Source organism: Mustela nivalis (genome assembly GCF_964662115.1).
Source record: "Mustela nivalis genome assembly, chromosome: 7".
In the NCBI taxonomy this organism is placed as follows: Eukaryota; Metazoa; Chordata; class Mammalia; order Carnivora; family Mustelidae; genus Mustela; species Mustela nivalis.
The window spans coordinates 134,033,070-134,060,618 of record NC_139026.1 but is presented as its reverse complement, the minus strand read 5'-3'; the positions used below and the strand labels follow the sequence as shown (position 1 = coordinate 134,060,618).

At 43.8% G+C, this 27,549-nt stretch overlaps 1 protein-coding gene across 1 annotated transcript in view; it reads right to left on the bottom strand.

Moving 5' to 3' along the window:
* Window positions 1-271: 271 nt before the first annotated feature.
* Window positions 272-27,549, bottom strand: part of GAD2 (glutamate decarboxylase 2) — a 75,238-nt gene continuing 47,960 nt past the window's right edge. The window contains exons 10-16 of the mRNA XM_082740896.1: window positions 26,541-26,657; window positions 25,579-25,643; window positions 19,409-19,487; window positions 15,139-15,288; window positions 9,775-9,882; window positions 9,358-9,447; window positions 272-3,896 (exon numbers count right to left, since the gene is read on the bottom strand). Coding sequence (XP_082597022.1) covers window positions 3,723-3,896; window positions 9,358-9,447; window positions 9,775-9,882; window positions 15,139-15,288; window positions 19,409-19,487; window positions 25,579-25,643; window positions 26,541-26,657 — 783 coding nt within the window. The 3' untranslated portion in view covers window positions 272-3,722. The remainder of the gene's footprint in view (window positions 3,897-9,357; window positions 9,448-9,774; window positions 9,883-15,138; window positions 15,289-19,408; window positions 19,488-25,578; window positions 25,644-26,540; window positions 26,658-27,549) is intronic.

Below are 27,549 nucleotides of genomic sequence, written 5' to 3'. Positions count from 1 at the left end.
TTTATATGTATATGAAATTTTCCATAATAAAATGTTTTCTAAAAAAAGGACTGGATCAGCTTCAAGGATTGAAGCATGGGGGGTAAAACAATATCCTTCAAAAGTGACAGTAAGAGTGATGGCAGAAGTAAGAGCTCCTTTTTCCCAATGAAGACCCAAAGACCCTCAGAGCTCTGTGAAAGGCAAGGGCCTTGTATTCAGGGAACGTGTTAAAAATGAGCTCCACAACAAGGCAAAGTCAGAAATATGCAAGCAGAGCCTGAGACGTGACCACATTTACACATTTATTCATTTATTTGGGTTTAGAGAGACAACACAGATAAAATACTTTGATCATACACAAGTTTATATTTGGTAAGAAGAACAGGTTGCCACGTGTTTATATGTTTTATTTTTTTCTGTCTTTAGTAAATGGCGTAATGTTGGGGAGATGCCGATGTCTTTCAGAAACACCAATTGGGAACAGTATTTTGGAGCACAAAACTAATAAATACACAGTGTTTGTACGTAGCATCTGAAAACAGGAGAGCACGTGCAAGATGATACCCACCGTGAGGGTCCTTGATTCCCTATCCTGCTGCTATATTTACACCCTACTGTATTTATACCAGAACATCCATGTCCTAAGGAGTGGCTCCTACTCCAAACCCCAGTGGGGACGATACCTGCAATTTGGGCGGTTTGTGACACTCCATATGGGTCTCCTCTATTCTCGGAGATGAACGGCGTTCCCCTTGCATTTTTGTGCAATCACACTGTTCTCAAAGGAGATTTCTCAGTAGGGAGCTTAGCCGAGGGCATGTTCTCTATTAGAGCAGATGTGGAGGGCATACAGTTTAGCAGAGAGAGGGAGAGAGCGCGCACAGAACAGAAGCGGGTGTTGTTCTCATAATATCGATACAGCTACCACACAGAAAAAGACATGTCAATAATATATTGTACAAGCTTTTACAGCAACACAGTTGATTTGCAACACTGTACAGTTCAGAGCTAAAGTGCACAACCCCAATCTGAGGTGACAAGACAGTACTATCAATATAAGGAAGGCAACACAATTTATACACACGATTGATTTCCTTTGCTTTCTTCACAGCCTTGTGACAGTACACAAAGTCAATACTGTTTCTGCATCTCAGATAAAGACATACCACACCTTTTGTTCAAGTATTTAAAAATAATAAACACAATATTGCTGAATAAATGAAAATGGCCATGCCAAATCTAATTAAGCTAACCCTAGACTTTTCTAAAATTTGGAAAGGATGGTCCCACATAAAGGTCTTTGGCACTGGAATTTGAGCTAATGTTCACAACCACCTCCCTCCCTCTCTCTCTTCCAAGTAGATTACAGACCTAATTTAAGGAATATTTTATTAGACTATTGGGACCTATTAGGCTTTTATTTACCTCCTTTGCTGGATTGTGGTTGGCAGGGATTTCACTGCATAGAATTGAGCAAGACTCCCAGCCAACTTGGGGAAGGATCTGGAAGGGACAGGGAGAGGAGAAAACAACCTATTTGTAAAAATTATTTTGCTGGAATTTCATACACAGGTGCAAATGCTTCTCCTTTTAAATTACATCATACCATCAAGTTAAAAAGCAGCAGCTTCTCATAGAGGATCTGTACTGCAAGGTATAGCATTCTAAAGTTGAGAGGCGTCTATCCATGTCAGGGTCCTGGGCTTCACTGTCTTCTCCAAGCAGGACAGTGGGTTTGACAGTTAGTGTCTCTGCCTCTGAGGTAGGACCTTTTGGCCTGAGGCTCCAGATAGAGGGCAGCTATGTGCTTAGTCTCAATGGCCCATTTCTAGAAAGGAAAAGGATGCTTGGCCATGAGACATAACCTAGAATGGGAGGCTATTCCTTCATGAAATTCTGGGGCACAAATAAAAGTTTTCTCCTAATCATCATAGGGAACCCATTTTCTTCCTAGACAGGAAAGACCCAAACCTATGTTCCTTTCAAGTGTCAGTGTTTCTGGATGTAATGGGAGAAAGAATGTAGGGGCAAGCTCATGCAGATTCCAGGTAGTTGGATCTTGTGGTTATATTATAGGCCATTTCTTTCTTTCTTCTCTTGTATACCTACAGTCTTTCTAAGGTACATATAGAAAGAATGAGTGTTCTAAGTTGCTACCTGCAGTCTGCAGAGATGAGTCTGTAGTCATCTCACTAGTACTTGGAACCTGACAAACTGTGGTCCCACAAATATCTGTGGGAGCTCTTGTTAGCTTGGGTCTCTCCATAAGGTTTTCAGGGGAAGAAGAATGCTTTAAAATGTTATCTTGAATTCTAAGGATCTTACTATCTCTGCATATTCTGGTCACTTTGGATCTTGATGAGTGGCAGATAAAAGAAGGTCCTAGGATGCTGTCTCAAAATTTCAGTGAGGAGACCACTTCATGAGAGGAAAATAACCACCCATAGGATAGAAATTAATTATTTGAGATTCCAGTGATTAGGAGCCCAGCAGGAGAGAACTTTTGGGGGTAGGAGAGGGGAGGGAATGGGAATAAGCAATTACCCAGGAGGTAAATGACTCCTTCCTGGACAGTGACAATATGGTGCCCAGGATGACTTCATTGTTCTCACACAGAGATCTCTTCTCTCAAGGCCAAGTTTAATTTTCTGGGCTCACCACCTTCTGGAGTGTGCGTCATTTCTTTTTGTTCAGGCTGATTAGATTTTATTTTTATTTTCCCTAATTAATCCAAATGACCTAATAAAAGAATATGGTTTGGGAAGATGCCTCAAGAATGGGCATCCACCTTCTGTTCAAAAAAGCTGAACTGGAAAGCAGAGTCCAAACAATTACCCTAGTTTTAGTCTAAGATGAAGCTTGGCTTTTCATACTTATTGAGTGGGTCTGCTCAGGGTCAACTGGGCAGAAAACTCAACTGAGAAGAGAATCATTTTGTCGATCTAGTCAGTCATTTTAAAGAACCTACAATATTCTTTTGTGTTTGTTTTGTAATACTAACTTTAGAGATATGGTAAGCCCTCACACGAATAGAAAGAAGGCATCATACCTTTTAAGAATTTTGTGGGCCTATGTTTCAAAATAACTTTACTCAGTGTTTTATTGTGCCTCCATTAAAAGAAAGAGAAAAAAAAATCCGACTTGGTTTTTATATCTGCCCCTGCAGTTTGTATAACCCATATAAAATAAAAATCTATATGTTACAAAATAGGATTTATTTTTAATATATATATTTTCCTTTTGTAAAATTATATGTATTTAAATACATTTGAAATGTTGCTATAGGTAAATTAGAAATTTTTTTTCTAATACTATGAAAAAGGCAAGAGTTTTTATTGTCAACATACATTTTATATGTACTTTTTCCTTTGGACTGCACCCCAAAGAACCTTTTAGGATTCAGGGGCAATTTGGCACTATTCAATCCTACTACTCTGAAGTGAAAATAAAGCTTGATTTGCATACTATATTAAAAGTAAGGGAAGTAGTTTTAACAATTTTAAGCTTTTCATTATTGATTAGAACACAGCCTTTTGTCACTAATTTTTAGAGAGGTATTCTAAACTTAGGAAAGGATTTTTAAAAGGAGCAATGTCTTTTGGATTTTTAAACTGTACTCTACTTTGACACCACAATATAGAAATAGATTTACTTTGGAACAAACTACAAATACATTCACACAGTTTGTGACAACTTAATTGTCTACCTAGAGAATTGAAACAGCTTAGTGAGCTATGTTATTATAAATCTTGTCCAAGGCGTTCTATTTCTTCAATCAGGAAGTCAATGTCTTGGTGAGTTGCTGCGGGGTTTGAGATGACCATGCGGAAGAAATTGACCTTGTCTCCCAAGGGCTGGTAGCTGACCATTGTGGTCCCATACTCCATCATTCTGGCTTTAATCACTGGGGCCACCTGTGGGAGAGACCAGAGCCACATGGTGATCCCTGGGGACTCTTCCTCTACTAAAAGAGCCCAATATCAAGTAGCATTTTGAGTTTTTAAGTAAACAACCAGACTCATATTTGTTTCAATTAAAGGAACTGTCCCCAAGGTTTTGTTTTTTGTTTTTTCTGTATCAGAGCACTAGGACAGTTTAATACATCCAAATTCTTGAAAGTGATGAGATGAGTGATAAATGATAGGCTCTCAGGTGCTTGCCCCCTCATCCTTGACCTTGTGAAAAAGAAAACTGCAGACCCCAATGGAGTCACGCTAGGCCACATCACCAACCCTGGGCTTTATACCTAACCCAACTGCCCTTTCAACTTCCCCCAGGAATATACTCTTAACTGGTCAGTAAGGAATCCTCTGGTCAGCACCAATATGGTACTTAGTCACATGGCCCCTCCCCATCCCCCAAAGAAACATGAGGTAATCACCTCATAAGACCCTTTTCCCCAAAGAAAGACAAGCTCACCCAAAATAATTCTCTTTTCTGTTTGTGACTTCCTTGTCCTGCCTTTAAAAACCTCTCCCTTTCTATAGCCCCTTGGAGCTCCCATCTACTTCCTAGATGGGATGCTGCCTAACACCAGTTTGATCTTTAAAACATACTCAGCTGAGGGTTTTTTGTTTTGTTTTGTTTTGTTTTGTTTTTTAATTTAACAACTTGTAGTTATGGATTTGGGAGAAGGGAAGAATTGGGTATTGGTTCAAGGCTAAATGGTTTAGCAATATAACATTTTCAGGGAGGACTTTTTGTTTTTTTCCTCAGTAGATGTAAAAACACTGGAAATAGAACATAGCGCAGAGAATGGTTACCAAGAGATAAGCCTCAATCTCCAGTGATGTCTGAAAATAAGCAGAATTTTGAGGCCTTAAAGCACTTTTCTTTCTTGAGACCCTAAAGCCTTTCAGTTTCTCTACATTCTCCCTTTGCATTACCTCAGTTTGTAAGATTTTTTTGAAATACATTCCTTAATCATGATGGAAATCAGCTGAGGCCAAAAGCAGAGCCCACACTTAATATTACAGACGAGGATCACAGGCGAGATTTTACCCCATGTATGCCGGAATGATTACAGCGTCAGTAGTTCTCTGATGACTGTGTAGGAGATGAAGTTCAAATTCTTCAGCTCAGTGCAAAGGTATTTTGTCCCCCAAATCTGGGAACTCATCTTCCAGTGCTCTCTAAAATCAGTCTTCAACTCTGACAAGACGTACAGTCAAAATCCCTTGAATATACCACATATATTTTTCTCCCTTTACACTTGTTCTCATTCCTACTGTGTCACACATGTTGTCTTGGACACGAGTCCCCCTTCTCTCCCAAGTCACATCCTACACATACTCCAAGACTCCCCCACAGACCTACAACCACGATGAAGCCTTTCCTGACTCCCCTAGTCCAGTAGCATCTTTTCTCTTTTAAGTGGTAAACACATCATCCTTGCCCATGACATCTGTTTATAGATTTCCTTGTCCTATTCCTTAATTGAAATGTAAATACATACATACATAGAAATACATACATAGAAAAGGAATTCCAAATCCATGTGTCTGTAGGAATTTCAGGAAGAATCACATAGCTATTCCTTAATTTTTATTTGTGTAATAAATCATGCTTATTCTTCAGAACTGATTAAAAACAAGGTATGATAATGCTTTACTTAGTGAATTAAATTCTGATTTCATTTTCATGGGCAATCCAAGCAAAACCATATAGAAATGGTATTTTTTATTAAAGACAATCATCTCTAACTTTTCAGATAAATCAATTCAAGCCAAAGGTCAAAAATTTAAATAGTAACAGTCCTCATTCCAAACAGGTTTTAGTATAAAGTCAGATAGAATCCCTCCAGTTGCTGAAGCTAGCTGGCTTGGAGAAATCACAGCTGTCTAAATACATCTGACTTTTGGCTGCTTCCAGAAAATGTAGATGAACTAAAATTAGCAGGAACATGGAACATCTACTTCATTGCATAATCACTAATTGCAAGTACAGAAGGAAAATAAGAGTCAGACTCTTCTGACGAGTCTATAGCATTTTCTCTTATTTCTAGATGTTGTCTTCTGATCTCATTCTTGGATTTGTTGAATAAAGATAGTCAGGAAAGAGAGGCTACATGTTGAAGGTTTCACTAAAGACCTCAGCAGAAGTTCTTGGGGCTGCCTTATGAGTTTTAGGGTGTTATTTTCTCCCTTGTGTCATTAGATTTTTCAATCCCTTAGAAAACGATAACCAGAGAACTATCCCATAATTCGAATCCACTTTTTTTTTTTCTCCCAAGAGATCTCAGGTTAAAATCATGGAGTCATGGAAATGTATTTTTCCACTATGTGTCACAAAACCTTTTTGTTTCAAAATCTTGGAATCATGAATGAAATTTCTGGAAAAACGAAAAAGCAGATGATCTATTTTATTATATCTTCACTGTTTTCCCTCTGGGATCGTGTGCATGTGTGTGTGTGTGCGTGTGTGTATGTGCGTGTGCATGCATGCGTGCACACATGTGTGAAGATTTACTGGTCCCTAGACATTATATTTTAAGGGCTTTGTACTGAAGAAGAAGCTTTTCTGTGACCCTGAAAAATTACTGATATAAATAAACAAAAGTTAACCCTGATATTTTATGTGGTTGTATTGTGAATGCCAACTCTGACTTGCTCTATCTTGAAAATGGAATCCCAGAAGAGGAAAAAATGAAGAGAACTCACTTTGCAATCCCCAGACTTTCAAATTTGAATTACCAACTGTATAAAATAATTGACTTCTATTCTCACGGCTCTCCCCAAGAAATTATCTCCATTCCCATCGTAGTTTATGTGATTTGCTAAAACCTGAGAGGCATCGGGAGAGAGCTGTATTAAAATGGGGGGAATTCAGAGTTGATTTTTGCACAGAAAGTGATGGGAAACCTTACTTTCTATTCTGTTTTCCCATCTTGCCCCATCCCTCAGCCCAGCAATAAGGAATTGATTCAACAATTGAAACTGGCCAGATTATTCCATGGACTCTGTCTGGTCAGTGGGTTCATAAAAGAGGTAAAGCCTGTAAGAATGGAAACATCTAATTTTTAACTAACTTGTTAAACAAAATTAGTTATGGGTAAGATGATACATCCTATGGAAAAGCCACATCCTAAAACCCCGGGAAAAAAAAATATTAATTCTTTCCTGTCAAATGACAACAGGCCCCTTGTTACCTCCCTAGCATCTTCTTCAGTGGGACCCTCACCCTGCCTCCCTCCCACCTCTTGAGCTTGATTTCTGGGAATGAGCAAATGAGCCAACTTCACTAACACTTCAGACGTGACCATGACCCCTTCTACCCAGACACATGCACCAACAGATCCCCATTCTAGATGCTTTCTTCCATGCATTCCTCTAGGTCAGTGGCTCTGAGGCTGGGCTGGACCTTGGGATCACCTGGAGAACTTTTAGAACCATTCCCAAGCCCATCCAAAACCAACTGGATTAAATTCTCAGGGTTAAGACCTGGTCACCGGTGTTTTCTGTAAAACTTCAGGCTGACGCTAGTGTGTGGCCAGGATTGTAAACCATTACTCTGATTCGGAAGCTTGACTGAAACACCTTAACCATGCGTCGGTTTCCTCCTGAGGAGGGTTTGATCCTGGATGGTCTCCTGGCAAGTGTTCACATTTATAAGCCTTTCTGGAGGTTTTAAACAACACAAAATCCTGCTGTTTGACATAGAAGGAAATGAAGTATTCGGAAAGGTCAGTGAGGCAGCCCAGGCTCCTTTGCATTGGGGGAGAGGGCCTTCCCTGCTCCTGGCAGCGGCTGGAGGAAGTCCCCTTCTTTGTGATAAATGGAAAACCAATGAACCAACTAACCCAGCCTCTGAGATCCAAATGGACACAATCATGCCTAGTTTCCTATTCCTCAACACTGGGATGTGGCCCCACATTTACCTCCCATCAAGATTCTCTTTGGGTTCATCATAAACCAAATTCACCCGTGTGGAGATGACGAGAGCAGGAGAGGAAAAAAGATCAAGGGTATCTTCCTGGCCACAGAAGACTCTGAATCTCAAGCCCTTTGGCTCTGGACTCAGTGATTTGGGGAAAGTGATTTTTTTTTCCTTCCCTGTGCTTCAGTTTCCTCCTCAGGAAAATGGGGAGACAGCAGTGCTTCCCACACTAGGTTTCTCAGATTGAAGTAAGTGTCAGGCCCACGATGGGGCTGCTCCTGTCCAGATATCACATCAGGAAACAGACACTTAACTTTCACATCCTTGTAAGTGCTCTGTTTGACAAGAAGCATGGAAAATCTAGTCAGCCAAACCCCAAGACCAAGCCAACCCCAGCTCTGTACTTATTTTGTTGTTCCTCACTCATTTTTTCTTTCTTTTTTAGAGAGAGTGAGAGAGGGTGCATGAGTGTGTGCGTGCAAGCACACAAATGGGGAGGGAAAGCGAGAATCTCAAGCTTGTCCCTCACCCAGTGCGGAGTGCAACACGTAGCTCCATCTCACGACCCTGAAATCATGACCTGAGCCAAAATCAAGAGTTGGACACGTAACCAACTGAGTCACCCAGGTGCCCCTCCTTATTCATTTTCTATCTTTCTCTTCTCGTTCCTTGTTCTTAATCCTATAAAAGCTTCTTGCATTCCACCCCATTCTGCAGTTTTGTGGGAATGGAGGCTGCCTGCTTCATGAACTATTTAATCAAGTTTGCTTACATCACCTAAATTGTCTTCTTTAGTCATTTCTAACACTTATGATAGTTGAGTGATCTAATGCTAGATCAGAGTTGAGCCTGGGGCATGGTGTGCACTCTACATGGTGGCTATTAGTATTGTTCCTGTCCTGGTCCCTTCTGGGGTTCACCATAGCTCTAAAGACTCCACAGGGTGGCCTTGACTTTAGCATCTCAAGGGGGTCAGCAGTGGCTCGGATTTCTAACCATTGCTGGCTCCTAAAATCTCTTCTGTGCTTCTAACAGTTTTGCTGGGCAGGTCAGCCAACTGCACCAAGGTTCTTATTGCATCGTGAATGGAAGCAAAACTGTCACCTGATGGCTTATTTTAAGATAGCATAAACTGGCCCTCAGAAGAAAAGAAGCTGGGGCACCTGCGTGGCTCAGTGGGTTGAGTCTCTGCCTTCAGCTTGGGTCCTGATTTCAGGGTCCTGGGATGGAGCCCCGCATCAGGGTCTCTGCTCAGCGGGGAGCCTGCTTCCTCCTCTCTCTCTGCCTGCCTCTCTGCCTACTTGTGATCTCTCTTTGTCAAATAAATATAAAAAAATCTTAAAAAAACAAAAGAAGAAAAGAAGCAAACAGAGTAGTCAAAATTCTAGATATACCAGCTCTGAATGGCTTTGTTTCGTAGGAGCCCAGGAGAGACGCCGTGCATGTGAAAGGCCCAATGGACGCACCGAGGTCTGGACCAGAAAAGCCTGTATCCCTTACCTTTGAGAGGCGGCTCATTCTCTCTTCATTGTCTTCCAGGACACGCAAACTTGGTGGCACGTACCAGAAGCAGACATTTGTGTGCTGAGGCTACAAGGAAGAAAGTAAGGTTCACACTAGGCGCATCGTGGCAATTTAGAAAATCCCAAGGGCATTTCAAATCTATTCTGCAGCTTCCCAATAGAATTCCTATTTTAAACCCATAATCATTTTGCAGTGCCTGACTCTCATCACACTATACAGAGTTGGTTTTGTGAGTTTGAGTTTTTTACTCCAGCTTAGAACAGCGACCCCATCAGCCCGGCTCCACTTACCTGGACAGTATGTGATTGACATAACAACAAAAACAACAAAAAATCAGCGATCAGTACTGGAACTGACTAAACTTTCTGGGACCGTAGAGACAGGAATACGTACCTTTCCATCAAACACCATTTCGTATCCTTCTCGGTTTTTTATGATATTGTATAAATACTCTGCCAACTCCAAGCACTTATCAATATGTGCTTCAAACCCAGTGGTGCCCTGAGTGAGAGAAGAAGAAAGCTTATCAGGCAGCCTGAGGAAGGTGGGTGGGCTCCCCGTGGACTGATTTCTCTGGAGACTGAGGCTTTCTCTGCCACTTCCGCCTCAGCTCTGCCCCATCCTTTCCTCCCCCAAGACTGTGCTTCCGGAGGCTTTTCTGGTGATTATTTCTCCCTTGATGCTCTCACCTCAGGTGTTTTTGTTCCTTTCATGTCATCACAGCTCCCTACAGCGGATTCCTTTTCTTCCCGAGCCCCCATTCTCTAGGCAATTATTTTGATTACTCGAGGGGAAAATTTGCCTCTGCCATTCCAAGGGTAATTATGGAAGTCATTAATGACAGAAGCAGCATCCTCAGAGGGCCCTCCGCAGGCCTGCTTAGCCCCTGCCCATCATGAAAAGGTACCATTTCCGGATCCCACTTTTGTTCACTAATGTACCCCCATTATAGAACAAATAGGCTAGGTACTCAGTGAATATTTGTTGAACAAAATGAATGTATGAAGCTTAAGGGGCACACAGGTGCTTTGTTAGCCTGTCATTCTGCAAAAAGCTCATTAGATTTCTTCTCTGGGGATACATGACTCATAGGTTCGTAATGGGGGAACATTATCAGGGCGGTCTTTCAGTTCCCGGCACTAGACGCCCAGGACCTGAACTTGGGAAAACAAGACTAGAGCCGTGGACTGGAGCTGTTCCACTTCAGGGAATGAATTTTCTTTCTTTTCTTTTTTTTTTTTTTAAAGATTTTATTTATTCATTTGACAGACAGAGATCACAAGTAGGCAGAGAGGCAGGCAGAGAGAGAGAGGAGGAAGCAGGCTCCCTGCCTAGCAGAGAGCCCGATGCGGGGCTCGATCCCAGGACCCCGGGATCATGACCTGAGCCAAAGGCAGAGACTTTAACCCACTGAGCCACCCAGGGGCCCCAGGGAATGACTTTTCAAAATGGCTTTCCTCCTAACTCCTTCAGCATTTGGGGAGGGCTCATGGAAAGCTTAGACAAACAGCTAATGCTCAAACAGCTAATGCTCAGATTAATCAACCAGTGATTAATCCAACATGGAAACTGGAGGGAGCAGCTATAATGGCCGTAAGATGGGCCCACACTCCTACTGATGGTCACGTCCTCTCAGCTAAAAGGGAGAGGCAGCACAGCCAGTGCTCTAACATCTGAAGCCTTAAAAAATCTGATGGGTTCAGGAATCATTTCTACGGAGATTGCTGCCCTCGTTGATTGATCAAAGAGTCTGACTGGTTCCTGATGACCCCAAGGAAGGACCTTGATTGATACCTGAACACTTGGGCCAGAACCTACACCATGATGTACTCTATGACTTTGTGATGCCAAGGATTTGGGGCTGGTTTGGACTGACCTTGCTGTTTGCGTATGCTGAGAATGGATCCTCGGTAGGATGGAGGGAAGTTCATTGCTCTCCAAACTGGACCCTTTGGGCCAGTCCAAGGTTGGCTTTAAAGTTGCATGTACCTGATCCAAGATATGGCCGGAACCAGTAGGACTCTGACTGACCCTGTCCAGCCCTATGGCCTTGGCTAATCTTACTGGTCATATGGGAAGGGTGGTGCCTGTGTGATATCCCTCCCACACAGGGACATGGTAACATAAAACGAATGCTCTGAAAAGGAGTTTGATCGTATTGCAAAGCCAGGGGGATTATCACAGGCTGGGGGTCAGGGGGGCAGTTCCTGTAGTCTTTGCTTGTTGGGACTTTACTTAAGAGGATCAGGAATAACCTGGCTATCCCTTTAGTTGTAAGCTAAAGAGGTACAAGGCGAAGTGCACAGGAAACTCTTGTGTGCTCTTAGGAGCCTGGCCTCTCTTCATGTTGGATATTTATAGGAATAAGACCTATGTTTTATTTTCAGGGTCTTGAAGGCTTTTAGAAGATTCTCCAAAATGTACTCCTTCATCAAATACTTGCTGAGCACTTGTCATATGCCACACAGTTGTTACTCTGAGAATGACAGCAGCCCCTGGAACACTCCATCAGGCATGGTCTCGCCATGATCTGGGTTGCTATGAAGGAAGCTTGAAGGCTCTGAGGGGCGCGTCTAAGTGGAAGTCTGGACTCCAGCATCCAAGTTACGCGGAAGGAGCCACAGGAGAAGGATGTTTTTTTCCCCTCCCTCTGTGTCCACACACTTAGGATTGGTTCAGATTGCCCTGCCCGAAATGCACGCTCCACAAGGTGTTTCTCTCATTCACTACGGCCTCCCTCTTACCAGCAGGGCTGGCATACACTAGGTGCTCAATGTATATTTGTTGAATGAGTGGATGAATGGATGGGAGTCTCCTTTTAATCCCTGGGGCCGTGTTTTTACACAGTATGCTCTGAGGAGCCATCTGTATTGACATCAGGTTAATTGTGTTAATAACGTAGCTCTGCTGGTTGAAATCCTACGTATTCTACCTATCCTGTTCTACACACTTCCCCAAGGCGACCTCTTAATAAATCATGCTTGGCTCTCAAACTAGGAATGGGCTCCCCATCCTTTTACTTCTCAAGGTGCATCCCCCCACCCCCTTCTTCTCTCTCTCTCTCCTCTTTCCTTCTTTCTTTTGTTTGTTCATTCATTTTTTTTCTATCTACACTGAGTTTTAACCACTGGGGTAATCTGTGAAATCTGGAAAATAATCATCAAGGCTTATTTAGCATTCTCTAATAAAATACAGACAAAATGAAAGATCTCCTGATTAAGAACGGAGCTGAGGGCAGGCATAGGACCTTTGCTCAAGACAGGCTTATATATGGTATTACTGTCTGGAAAGCCTGCCAGCATTCAGATCAAGAAGCTGTTTTTTTTTTTTTTTTTCTTTCATACATTTGCTTTCATCAAGTTCTCTTGGACTTAATGGGATGGCTGTGGTCAGTACATTTAGCTCCATCAGCCATTAACAGATTAAGGATTATTTATAGTCAGGTTCCTAGTTTTCTTGTGGTTTGTACTGCCGAGGAGAAAATGTGGAAATGGGGATTCACTTGAATACGGCAGTCGCCAGGCATTTCCGATAATAGAGGGTTTACTGCTTAATGCTGCCTCCTCCTCAGGATTGTTTTTGCAAGATCATTTTCTCATGCCCGAGGGGATACGAGACAGAACGTCACGGTCAACACTTTCTCAGGTCTTCTGCAGGCAGGCTGACATCTTGCCTGTCTGGCAGCACCGGAGAGCTCTCTGGATGGTAGGACAGAGCTTAGGGCTTTTATCATTATTATCGCTTTGTTTTGCAAAACATGCAGCTTTAAGTCCAAAAAGAAATAGAAGTTGTCTAGATGCTTAAGGTTTGGCATGAGGCATTAAAGGAATATGCATCCCTAGTTTATGGATAAATTATGCGGCTGCTGGGATAGTTCCTTTTCTCTCTTTTTCGATTCCCTCTCCTGATGCCTTTATTTCGGCACGTTAGAGCTGAGCTCCTCGGCCCTTATTTCAGGCTTCAGTCGCTCCTGTTGTTGCCTTCACACCTGATGGCCTCCACGGTATTTCTCTTACAGCCAACGACCGCCCCATGCTGGTGAGGAGGCTTCAGCTGGGAAAGGAGCAGCAGGATCTGATGAAGCGTGAGAGGAACACTTTTGGGTAAATACAGCTAATGATCATCCTCTTAATAGAAACGCCGCAGGCCGGGGGGGCAAAAAGGATGATCCTGAGCAATATTTAGAGATCACGCTTTCCTCAACTCCCTAGCTCATGGTCATGTTCATCCCTTTTGATTCCCACCAATCAAGGAAATGAAAAAACTACTCATTTTCGAACAGGTGGCGAGGACGCCAATAATTCCTGTTCCCAATTTACTTATTTTTGCCAAAGGAGACGTTCTAAGCCTCATCTTGGGTAGTGGGGACCCAGTAAATGTCCTTGTCAGGCTCTCCTCTTTCGAGAGAGGAGGGGGCTCGTGCCCATCTTTCCCAGTTCAACAACTCGGGGCAGCTGCTCAATACTTAGCGCCACTTAAAGGAAATTCAGGTAGGACAAAGACTTACGGAGGCTCGTCTCAAGAATATGCAAGCCCAGCCATCCCCAGAAACCCTCTGAAAATCTTTTCTGCATTCAGTGAGACCATCTTTCTAGATAAACCGCCTCCCCCCCCCCCCCCGCCCAATAGCTCTCAAGAATCTTCCGTAAGATAGTTGCTAACTGAACGATTTCACTCCCAAGACCCGCTCTGTTTCCTGTTAGCTACCTGCCTCTCTCCCTGCTCAAGGCTTTCTGTTGACTTTGAAACGTCTTACAAACCAAGACATAGGGAACTTTCTGCTGTGGATGTGGTTCCTTACACAGACGCAATCTGTCGCCTCAACCTGGCAGGTCACAAGAGCCGACCAAGTTAATCTGTGCGTCCTCTAGGATGGGGCACCCCCGTTTGTATGGGCTACTGAGAAAGCATCCAGCCCAATCCGGGGCCCCTCCCTCAAACACAGAGTGCGTCGGGGTCTACCAGGCTCCCTCTAACCTTGCCCTATCTTGTTTCCTTTGTCAAGTCTCCCTTGTGGAGTCTTGGAGCAGTTGTGTTTTCTAACTGTGTGTCTGTGGCATGTCCAGCTGGCTCTGGCCATTGCCTCCTGTGGGAGGTAAATGAAACCAGGTGGGAAGTCACTGATTTGTGACACCAAAATTAGGAATCCGGTCCAAATGAGAAAGAAAACTCTTTGACCTTTCCAGCCTGCTTACATTTCGGCATGCAGGTATCCTCTGGGAAGGCTGCCTACAGAGTTTTTGTTTCTGAGAGGAGTGATCAAGTGTGGTTAAACTCTGGGGTAAACGGAGAAACCTTACGAAAGGAGGTCACTGGGTAGTTCCAGGTTTTGTTTTGTTTTGTTTCGGTTTGGTTTTAAAGAGATGATGGACGATATCCCTTGAAACGTCAAAAGGAAGCTATCGTGGTGCGTTCTGTCCTCCAAACAAAAAGAGGGCATCAACCTCTCAAGGGACCCATCACTGGGTAAAAGCCCAGAGTTGAGAGATGACAACAGCAAGATCACAACAACAGCAAAATGCCTCTTAAGAATCCAGATGTTCTGCTGTAGAAAGCAACCTGGGTTTGTTTTCTAAATGAGTGAGCATGGGAAGCAATTTGGCTTCTGTCCTTGTCCCTGCGGAAGGCAGATATCTAGATATGGGATTAAAGAAGCTTAATCTCGGGTGATTTTCAATTTGGAAATCCATTTTTAACCTCATAATAAGGGTCACCAGATACCTTTAGTCGACACTCGCACGGTTGACCTGTGCTTACCTTTGCCCTCCACATTAGCCATAATTTGAAAACATCGACGTGGCGTCCGCACTGTAGGGCCTTGTCCCCAGTGTCGTAGGACAGGTCATAGTGTTTGTCTTGCTGGAAGAGGTAGGAGGCATGCATCTGGTTGCAACTCTGCATCAATCCCTGGAAGAGAAGAGAAGACTTAGGAAAAACTCCTGACTTGATCAAGTACTCCGTTAGATTTACATTGTGATGAAAATGATTAAGGAAAAAATTTTTTTAAAGGGACACCGAATTTCCTGGAGGAAGAAAGCAGGAAGAATCAAGTGTTTGAAATGGGGCCAGTCGGTACCTTGGCTCAGCTGATTGAGTGACTCTTGATTTCAGCTCAGGTCACGATCTCAGGGTCTTGAAATTGAGCCCTACGTCAGGATCTGCAGGGAGCAGGCTTAAGTTTCTCCTTTCTGCCCCTCCCACCACTGTTTGTGTGCTCGGCATATGCACATGTGCACTGTCTCTTTCTCGCTCTCTCTCTGAACAGGTGAAAAATAAAATAAAATGGGACCAATATCCGGACAGGATGAGCTGTTGCGATAGGACAGTTCTGTGGGTTAAATGACTCAGGGTCAAATGTAACTACAGGTTAATAACAAGGGCATATATGCTTTAACTCTCCATTTGAGAGAATGCTTGTTTCTTTAGCAACAATCATAATCAGGGACACCTGGTGGCTCAGTGGTTTAAAGCCTCTGCCTTCAGCTCAGGTCATGATCCCAGGGTCCTGGGATCAAGCCCCACAACAGGCCCTTTGCTCCATGGGGAGCCTGCTTCCTCCTCTCTCTCTCTCTGCCTGCCTCTCCGCCTACTTGTAATCTCTGTCAAGTAAATAAATAAAATCTTAAAAAAAAAAAGTAACAATCTTCATCAGAGTATAGTGTTCATTCTTTGAGGGAACATCCTGCTGTTTTGGTTTTGTTGTAATTAAAATACTTTAAAATCCCTTTGGTTCGGTAAAATACTAATAGATTCATCTAGTGTTTCACCCGTACTTAGTTTAAGGACTTTATCATTTGGCTATTAGGGCTTGAGTCCTCTTTGGAAGTCATAGCTTTTGAGATAGTTTATTGTTATTGTTATGTGCTGAAATCTTTTTTTTTTAATATACATTTTTTAAATTATTTATTTTTAAAATTATTTTTTATAAACATATAATATATTTTTATCCCCAGGGGTACAGGTCTGTGAATCGCCAGGTTTACACACTTCACAGCACTCACCATAGCACATACCCTCCTCAATGTCCATAACCCCACCTCCCTTCTCCCAACCCCCCTCCTCCAGCAAGACCTCAGTTTGTTTTGTGAGATTAATAGTCACTTATGGTTTGTCTCCCTCCCAATCCCATCTTGTTTCATTGATTCTTCTCCTACCCCCTTAACCCCCCATGTTGCATCTCCACTTCCTCATATCAGGGAGATCATATGATAGTTGTCTTTCTCTGATTGACTTATTTCGTGTGCTGACATCTAAAACAATAAAGACATTGTTATCCTGAGATGTCTTAAGTACCCAATCTTTCAAATGCCACAGTCCCCTTTCAAGAGTGGTTACTGCTGCATTTTTATACTCAGTTGCTTGGGGTGGTTAGAGTGGGATGTTTCACTGCCAATGATCATTAATTTGTCCCAGCACCAGAAGCTTAGTATGGAAAATGGGTGGCAAAGTGACTGAACTATTCCAAAGAACAGTGAATGAATCATGCGCTCTGACTAAAACAGCATTGTCAGTCTCCTCACCAGAAACCCTACCAGGTTTCCATTTGTCACGAACCACAGGAAGCCTTCAACTCTTTCATTATCTACAGTATAACTGTGATTTTACAAAAGCTTTGGCATTTGTTTTTTTTTCCCTTGTGACTCATGACAAGAGAAGACTAAAACATGATCACCTAGTTGAAGTTAGAAGTGAAAATTCTTAAAAAAAAAAAAAAAAAGTACCCAATGAAAACAATGTATTGCAACTACAATTTAACTGAGTCCTGAAAGCCCAGATGGTAGGCAATGAAGCTGGGCTTGACCCTATAGTTTGGGCTTCAATGGCAGTGGAATTCATTGAGAGTGAGGGAAATTAAATAATTGTAATAGAGCCATAGGATGACAATGGATTTGAAAAAGAAAATTCACTCAAAGACCAATAAGATTGAATATTGCAATAGGTGCTTCTGTTTCATTTTGTGGTCACAGAAGCTTGACATGCAATCTCGCTCACAAAAAGGTGCCACCAGTTGTAAGGGAGATCACCCCAGGCTCTGGAATGGTGGATAAAGCAGACCTGGGATAGGAAAAACAACTCAAAACACAGGCCCTCCCAAAGGCTGGCCAGCACCAGTCTCACTGTACAAAAGGATAAATGAAAGTCATGTTTTTCACACAAAGGGCCCTGATGAGACAATACTCTGATTCCAACCCATCAAACAGCTATAGACTGTTATGTGGCCAATGATTATAAGTGCACTAATAATTGCTGTGCTGTCAAATAGTTGATATAAAAGAAAGTCCCAGGGTCAAATAAATTAAGGAGACTCAACATCCTAAATCCCTTCTTCAAGGATAGTTTCAATATATATCAGCACATTAAAGGCTCTGATATGCCCTGAGGTAACAAAACTTCCTTTTCACTCTTTAATCTAAAATATCCCAAGTTTTTTTAAACCCTGAACTCTCTTATCACAGAATACTTAATACAGTCCTGTACAGCAGTATTTTTCTTGTATCTCAATAAGGGACATGCTGTCAGAGCATCATAGCTCTTGGATTTGGAAGGGACCTTAGAGCTTATTTTATTCCTTCTCAGTGAAGGAATCTTTTCTATCCTCTTACTAATAATTGGCTGTCCAATATCCAATCAGTTCTTCTGGCAGTGAGTTTATTCCAATGGAAAGCATTCATTGCCTTTGGGGAAGCTTAATTTTTAGAAGAGCTTTCCTTTGATTGACTGGAAGGCAGACCTAAAGTCATGGCATATTCTAATTGAGCCACCAAATCAAACCCAGTACTACTGACCCACTTCCCCAAAGCTGCAAGGAAAAAATGAATCTCTTCCCCTTGCAAGTCATTTAAACTGTGAAGGCTGTCATCCTCCAGCCCTTCAAGTTTCTTTTTCTCTTTAAAGTTAAACATCCTTAGTTATTTCAGTCATCCCTCTCACATGTTCACCAATTGTTTTCCACTGTTGGAACCCTAGCTTGATAGGATCCCCAAAACAATCTGGCCTTCACCTAAGCAACCACTCGAGGCATGGTTTATCCAGAGGACGGTGGGAGACTACAACCTTCCTCATCCTGACACTCTGCTTTTATTAACTCATTAATATTTTATGAATGCTAAGTTTCTCTTGACTCATGGTTGACCTTGCTGAGTACAACCTAACACGTTCTATGTCCTTTTCACAAGTACAATGTAGCTAAACCCATATATCTATGGCTGATTAATTGTCAATAAGGGTGCCAAGACCATTCAATGGAGAAAGAGTTGTCTCTTCAATAAATGGTAGTGGGAGAATGGAGTATCCACATGCAAACTCCTACCTCACACCATACACAAACATTAACTCAAAAGGGTTCAAAGACCTAAATTTAAGAGCTAAATTTAGCCCTGTTTTCTTAGAAGTGTTGGCAAGTATGTAGAGTAAGTTGGAACTCTCATGCATGCTGGTGGGAAAATAAAATTGTTCAGCCACTTTGGCAGATCCTCGGTAAGGTAAATACAGAATTACCATATGATTCAGCAGCTCTATTCCTCCATTGAAAACAGGTCCGTCATTTGCAAACAGAGTCAAACAAATAATTGTCCACAAACACTCAGAGTAGCTCTATTCATAACAGCCAAAAAGCAGAATTAACCCAAATGTCCACTGAAGGATGAATGGATAAACAAACTGTGGTATATTCACACAATGGAATATTGTTCAGCCACAAAAGGAATGAAATTTGGGTTTGTGCTATGACATAAATGAACCTTGCAAACATTATGCTAAATAAAGTAAGCCTGATACATGCACAAACACACACAGTACAATTTAGCCATGTATGAAACATGCCTGTCTTGTTGACTCAAAATAGAACCATCCTATACATGGAAATAAGAATAGGACTTCATAATTATCCTCATGAATAATTCCCCCTTTTCGGGTATGGCTCACTATTCTAGCCTGTGAATCATCCTGTGTTTGGATTCTGTCACTACACACATTTACTCTACCAAACTCCACTGATGGACTGGGTCATGAATCAGGAAAGACGTACCTCTTCTCTAACCAGGAGAGCTGAGCACTGCAAAGGGACGCCCATCATCTTGTGGGGGTTCCATGTCACAGAGTTGGCCCTAAAGGAAAGAAATGGATTTAAAAGTGTGGCACCTATGACTGGCTCAGACTACAAGGTCCTGTGCCAGGACAACAGAGCTTTGAGGTTCTTACCACTATTTCTCATGCTAAATTTACCAAAAAAGATGTGGACTCTTAAATCTACAACCTTTTTTTCATCTACAGAAAGAGTAAGCAAGTGTGGGCATCTTCATGGGCTCCCTCCCTTAGCTCCCATGGAGGAATTTGGCTAGCCTCCATATGGTCTGAGAGTCCCTTTGAGTGACTGGGGTCATCCACTCCCGCATCCTGCCTTTGGCGGCCAACGAGGAGGGCACCATGCAGGTGAAGGGGTTATCCTCGCGTGCCTCTGTTGTTCCTGGAGTCACTACTATAGTGGCCTGGGGCTCGGAGCGATGGTTCGTTTCACTGCTTAATTTTGTTCTTCTCACCATCTTCTCCTTCTTCCTCTTCAAATGAATTACATTTTTCATATCTGTCCTTTCATAATTGCTTCTAGTTCATCCCATTTCCATCTCCTCTCTGACTTAGATACGTCCTTCTAGACCACAGGTGGGATAAGCTATGGCTTTGATAGCAGTTTCCAAACTATTTTCTCCCAACACACTTGAGAATCATGATGCTCTCCCATCAGTAGAGATGCAATCTCTCTCTAAGGTCCATCAATAGAGATGGTCAAGGATTTATGCTTTTTGAACGTCTCAACCATAGTTCTTTGTCATATTCTTGTAGTAGTAGTGGTAGTAGTAGTAGTAGTAGTAGTAATGATAAAAATAAAGATGATGATGGTGATGATGCCATCAAGGGCATCAGGGGTGCGTATAGGCCGTATGTTCAGTCTTGTGTCCTCGCTCTATCCCATGCCCATTTTCATTTTTCATGACACCATTTTCATCACACCAGGTTATTTTTTATTCTCAGAAAATTCTATTTTTAAGCTCCTGGGTCTCTTAATGCTATTTTCTCTTCCTGGAATTCATCTCCCTTTGCTTCACTTGGATAAATCTTACTTATTGTTAAGTAAGATCAGTGATCAAGTGTTATTTTCTCTTCAGACTTCTTCAACTTCATTCATCTTCTCCTCCCTCACTCCTCCTGAACTGCTCCAACCAGCTCCCCCTCCAGCTCCCAGGGAAAGCAAATGTCCCTTCGATGAGTGGGTTCCCATTGCTCACTTGATGTATTTATCAGGCCAGATGAACCCCTGTGCATGTCTTCTGAGAGCCTAAGGGATCCTTGGGGATGAGAATCATGAATGTGACCTTGGTATAAACAGAGGTCTCTGGTATAAACAGAGGCACAAGAAGAGGGAAAGTAGAGCAACAGGCAGCTGTGGGTCACTGCCTGTTCTCTGGCTGAACAACAGACCTGGGTTCACCTGCTCCCTGCACTCAAGGTGCAAGAACCTTGGTAGAAATGAAAAGCTGGGAGCTATCCCATTCTTCTGTCTGATGAATGGCGAGCATCAGCTGGCCAGTCGGAGATTGCTTATTGGCCTGGGGATCCATCTGAATCAGTGAATAGGCCAGCTCATCTTCTGGTACACAGTAAGCATTAAATAAGGTTGGATCCTACTATCAATTCCAATTCTATGATTTACATACTTTGTGCCATTGAGTGCATATACACTGCTTCTAGAATATTCCATAGCTTCATACCTAATCCTGACGAAACTCAGCTTTTTCAGTAATGACACCTGATGGGGAAGAAAATTTCTCTGACTGGAGGTGTTTGGTTAGACGCAGTGGCCAACTTATCTTTCAAAGACTAGAGTAGATGCTGCCGAGCCCCACAACGACCTTCACTGAGTTTGCTGTCCTGCCTCTCTCGCAGAGGGGCTGCCTCATAAACGCAGCAAAAAGCTGCACAGAGTGATTCAGTGACATGCCCTTAGTTTGTTTGAGAAATGTTGGCAATTTATGAAAAACAGCCCCAGGTTCATTTCAAAGTGTTTTGCTGTGAAGTTCAGTCACGCGGCTTCTTTGATTTACTCTAAGTTACAGAGAGCTGACTCCCTGAGGGCTGTCTTAAGACCTGTTCTTGTGCCCTCATTTGCCCCTCAAACTTAGCAGACACCACAAAACTCATTAACTTGCCCCTCCTCATCCTTCCAGATCTGTTCTTTCTCGTGTGTTCTGTGCCTCAGCGCCTCACACTGTCTTCCTCCCACACATCCAGCTTTCAAACCTCAGCGTGTTAGCAACCTTTTCTTCTTCTGGCTCTCCCAACATCTCCCTGTTCAGTTCTAGCTTTTTTTTTTTTCCTTAAAACTCTGTATAAAGTGCTTTATTCTGTAGTACTTCATGCTTGGAATTTTGGAGGAAGATGTTTCAGAGAGTACAGCAAGCTAATGCTAGCTGGGTCAAAGATACCTGCACAAAAAGGTCCCCCATACTTTTCAACATATAGAAGTCTATAAAGTCTGTCAAGATGGAAAGTCTTGGGTGCCTGGGTGGCTCAGTGGGTTAAGCCTCTGCCTTTGGCTCGGGTCATGGTCTCAGGGTCCTGGGGTTGAGTTCCACGTCGGGCTCTCTGTTCAGCAGGGAGCCTGCTTCCCCCTCTCTCTCTGCCTACTTGTGATCTTTCTCTGTGCACCAAATAAATAAAGAAAATCTAAAAAAAAGAAAAAAGATGGGAAGTCTCTGGAATTTCTTAAAGTATTGGAAAATAAGTCAAAAAGAAGTATTATATACAAAGAGTGTCAAAGCATTCTGTAATATACAAGGCTCTTCGTGTAACAAGAAAGCGACTTAAGTATATAAACACATAGAATGTTTCAGAAGCAGGGGCGGTCAACAGAAGCACCGGTTCTTTGAATTATACGTGGTCCTGTAGACGAGCAGCTCCCTGTGATGGTTCGTCCTATTGCCTGGATTAGCCACACTGCTGGGTCCCTCCATTCATGGCCCTCCCGGCTGCTACCGCCTGGTTTGTACCCCCAGCTTCTCCCACCACCGCTACCCCTCACCTGGACATTCTCAAGAGCTCAGTGGCTTCTACTGGGTCCCTGGCCTCCATCTCCTCTGAATCCAGAGCTGTCTCTCCAAAGGGCAGGTGAGATCATATGATTTGTCCCCTCACTGCCCCCTACTCTCTCCGTCCCCCGCCCATGGCTGCTATGACAAGGGATTTCATTCCCCACTCCAAGCTGAGGTATAGAATGCTGTCCATGCAAAATAGTGGCTCCTACAGCAGGGACCCTCAGCTCAGGGATTTTTGGATCCCACTTGGCCCTGTGGGCAGGCCCTCCACTGAGACTCCCTGCGCAACACTTGTGGACACCCCACGAGCTTCCTAGTCACAGCCGTGAGTCCCACAGGCTCCCTCCAAACTTATCTGGACTTCCTCCAAGGACCCTTCCAGACCTCCGTGCCCTTGATCTTCACCTTGAGCATCCATCTTTCACTTCCACCCGAGGCAGCACGAGTGCCCACCCCCATGCGAAGGCTTCCTTGAATGACCCTGTTTAGCAGGAATCATCCCTTTCTCTGTGCTTGCCAATCAGCTCGCTTGTCTGCCTCTGAGCCTTTACTTCCTCTGCTTTGTCTGAAGCCATCATTGGCTGTCACTCTTCCCCGCTAGATTCCGACCCCTCTGAAAACAGGCTTCACACCACAGTTGTCTCTGGGCCCTCGCTGGGCCTGCTGCTGGGCCTTGCATAGGGCAGAGGTTCAATCTCTCCTGAACTGAATTTCTAAACCCCTGGCTCTTGGCGCAGGAGTGAGGACAGTGATGGGTAATAAGGCTGAAGTTGTTCCAAAACCTTCAGCTGGGCCAGAAAGCCTTCAGAGGGGGCGGCCACAGGGGGACACTGCAGGCAAGCCACAGCGTGCTGTGGGAAAGGATTAAAGGAGAGAGTGGCCAGCGCACAGAAGCATACTTGGGACTGCTAGGGCCCTTGACACACCCTCTTGGCTATGCTGTCTCTAGAAGATTTGACAGCATTCGCAAGGAAGAAAGCCGTTACTAAGAATTTGGTAGGTACTTGCAGGGCGGGCCAGGTAGGCTCTGGTTACTTGTGCCATTCTGTTAAGAGGATAACTGTCCGGGCATGGGAGCACCTCCTGATCTGGGGACAAGATTGACCACCATTTTCTTCCCCTTTAGAGTGACTCCTTGGGAAACTGGGCACCCCCAACGGAGTCAAATTTCTGTCCCTAAACGAATGCTCATGCCCATTATGCCAAGGGGTTTCCACTGGCTCTACAACCATATTCAGCAAAGATGGTGTGCCTTTTGCCAATAAGTCAGCAAGACAGATGGTCTCGGGCACGTAGGTGGCAGCCCCTCATTTTCGGGGACTTCATCTTTGGCTCTTCGACTGTGTAGATCCAGTGACAATACGGTTTCAGAACTGCGGCAATTGGAGGAGACTCCGTGTTCCATGGTGAATGTTCGAAGCTTTGCTCCGAAATAATAGTCTTTAGTTAAAAAATGTGTGGGTGTTTATTTTTCCAAGGCTCAGGGTGGGTAATTTAGCGAGCTTTTAAGTCATCACTGGGGAGGACACGCCAGGGCTTTCAGCACTCAGAGTCCTACGGGGCATTAAAGGTACAATAATAGATGCTTACATTTTGTGCCAGTCAGAAAGAAACCGAAGGAGAGAAAGTACTGTGGACAGGCCAGCTCTTAAAAGCACGAGAATTCGGTTTTACTCTGATCATCTGAGCAGGCACCTTCCAAGCTGTTCTTTTTCCCCCTCCCATCATCAAGGTAGTGCATTACCTTCTCTTTAAGTGTCTGTTTTCATAGAGATCTTCATGGCAAAAAGGAACTGGGCAAGGGAGGAGCCCCAGAGGACCAGAGGCAGAGGCCAAGACTAGCTCAGGCTGGCTGGGGCTCTGCCCGCCTTCAGCCTCCCATCGCTAAATGGGAAACTGCCATCAGGGCACAGGGGTGCTCCCTGCCAGCGCCTGACCCCAGCTGGCTGGCCCAGGGACAGCTGCCCTGCTGACTTGGGCCTCAGCTGGTCTCTCGAGTCTTCCACGAGCGAGGCACTGTACCCCTGACTCTGCCTCGGTGACCCCCACCCCATCGGGTTCTCCGCATGGGAGTGGTCCTGAGCATCGCAGAATCCGCCCTGCACATCCATCCCAGGCTGGCCGTGGCGGCTGTGCCGACAGGTGCTCCCACGCTCCAGTGGCTCCTCCCCTCATCCCGGAACAGAAACTATGCCAAGGTGTCTAGTGGCAGATCCAGTGGGAAACTCTTCCTGGGCGGCATCTGGCTACTCGGCAGGGCATGGTGGGCCCTCGGCAGCCTCTCTGACAAGCTCAGGCTTTCTCAGTTAGTTGCCTGGAGGGTCAGAGCTCACCTCTGCTGCTGACCTGCCAGGATGTCATGGGAGAACTGGGGAATGCCGAGCTTCCTCTGCGCACGGTCAGCAAAGCCCAAGGCTGATTTTGCCTTCTATCTTTTTTTTTCCCCTTTTCTCTTGAGATCTGAATATGTTTTACGTTAATTAAATATCACCTCTTTACCTCTTTTAGGTTTAGTAGCTTTTCTCAACCATCTACTGCTTAGTCTTTGGGGGAAAAAAAAAAGCTGCTTTGTGGCATCAAAGCTACATTAAAAAAAAGGAAATTATCATGGGAATGAAACCATGAAATGATGCTCTCACAAGTATGTTTTGCTTTCCACTGGTCGTATTAAACCCCAAACCCATGCTTTCAATGCTGATAAATTATACAGTGCAAAGTCATCTGTTGGCTTACTTGCAGCAGTGGAAGTTATCCTTTTAGGATAGATCTTCTCCTTAGGAAACTATGACCTGTCAATAGGTTTTAAATAACTTTGGTTGTTGGTTCAGAGATTGTAGGAAGGTCATTCCTGAGTCCTCTGGCCAACCATGGACTCCAGGTAGGAATCTCTATTTGAGAAACATTCTGCCTGGGCCACTGAATAGAGCATTGGATGTCTTTCTGTTATTTATACATGATATTCATCGGTCTATGACCACACAGGACAAGGCACACCAACACTGCAGACATGTGCTCACATGTGCTTCAAGAGTGCTTGGAAATTGTATGCAACTTGCTTTTCACATTTAGCTTTCACACATTACATCGTTAACAAGAAAAGTGGGTGTACCTCTCCACGCCGCTCAGTTTCCATTTGTGCTTCCGGGACATCAGTAATCCCCCACCCCAAGCTGCCTGCGAAAGGAAGATCATAGAAGAACAACTCACACTGTGAATCAGGGGAGGAAAAGAAGACTGGTCACCCCTATGCAGGGGAACACTGGGGGATCATGGAAATCTTCCTGGTTTAGCCTTGCTGAGTAATAGTGGATTAGTAACAAGCCGTCCGCAGATAACAGCTGGTCTTTGAACCACACTTTGAGTCATACTGGTCTAAGCTTAAATTGCTTCTATTTGTCCTTCTAAATCTTGACAATTTTTTTTTTTTAATTTGAAAATGTTTTGGTGGGCACATCTTCAGTGTGACTAGGTCTGGAGTCAAAAACATTTCAAATATAATTTATCTTTTTAGCTGGCTCAGCTAAGAAACTGGAATTCTGGAGGCCCATACTTCCTAGTAAGCAAGCTCTCGGCGTCTGCTTTCCTCTCCCAATATACAAATATCTGACTTGAGTTTGAGTGCCCCCCACCCCCGGGGCTTCCTATGTAAATGTAGCTCTTTTCTACCTCTTGGATCATTCTTGTAGGGAAGTAGAAACTGCATGTGTGTGGTTGTGTGTGGAAGTGCGCAGTTACATTCCTCCAAGGATGTTACGGGCTGAAGAATCAAGAGCTAAATGCTCAGCTTGGGTATACTGGTCATACAAATAAGCATATTATCATGTTGGGGACATTGAGGCAGGTCAGCTTCTGACTTCCTCCAGTCAATGTTGGGGTTTGTGTGAGTTGGGTGCTACTTTGTCTCTGCACTCTTCAAAAGCTTAAATATCCCCATTCTGAAAATAGGCTCCCAAAGGAAAAAAAAAAAAAAAAAGAGCCAGAGAAAGAGAGAGAAAACAGATTTCATTCCATGAGCCCCAAATGAATAAACGTGCAAGGACGTTTTCGTGACCGCCCCTATGGGATACTCACATCCACATGCATCCAGATCTTGTACTTTTTGCAAATATCAGCAACCGCCAAGAGGGGGTCAAATGCTCCGTACACAGTGGTCCCAGCCGTGGCGCTCACAAGGAAAGGAACAAATCCCTACACAAACAAGAAAGCCCCCAAACAATGTCAAACAGGGTGTCAAGGGTTTTTTTATTTTTTTATTTTTTAAAAAAGATTTTGTTTGTTTGTTAGAGAGAGAGTGCGTGCACGAGCGCACAAGCAAGGGGAACAGCAGGCAGAGGTAGAGGGGAGAAGCAGACTCCCCGCTGAGCAGGGAGCCTGACGGACCCTGGACTCGATCCCAGGACCCTAAGATCATGATCTGAGCTGAAGGCAGACACTTACACACAACTAAGCCACCAAGGAGTCCTGATTATTATTATTATTTTTTTAAGCTGATAAAAACAGCGGATATTCTCCCTCTGTCATACATACATCTCCAGTTTTAGAACCATGACGAGGACTGTTGGCCCTTTAGAGCCTGGGAGGATATTTTAGATCTCCAGGATCTGAGTTCTCCAGGCCATTCTGTTGGACCTGCCCATTGCCTTAGGAGAACAGACACTGGTTCCCAGGAGAGGCCGCACTGGACCCAGAGGTGAGGGAGCTTTATGGTGGCCTGCAGCCATTTATATAGCCCAGGTAGATACTCCTCCCCCCAACTTTGTCCACTTTCTAGTCTTCCTTTTTGCTCACTTTCGAATCTTACTTGTACATAACAGTCCCCTAGAGTGAGCAGGCAAAAAAATAAGGGGAAGGAAATCCGACTGACCCCATTATTCCTTTTTGGAAAACCGTGAGATCATTTATTTGGGATGCCTTAGAGGGAAGGGTTCATGTGGACTGGACAATAAGCCATGACCATTATCTAAGTAGTCTGCAGTCTGACTGGCTCTGGCTAAATGAAAGTTGCTAGAAGCTAGTAGAAGAGCGCCTCAAACAGAATGAACAGAGCGGTGATGTGACAGGATGTCGGAGTCCGTCTTTA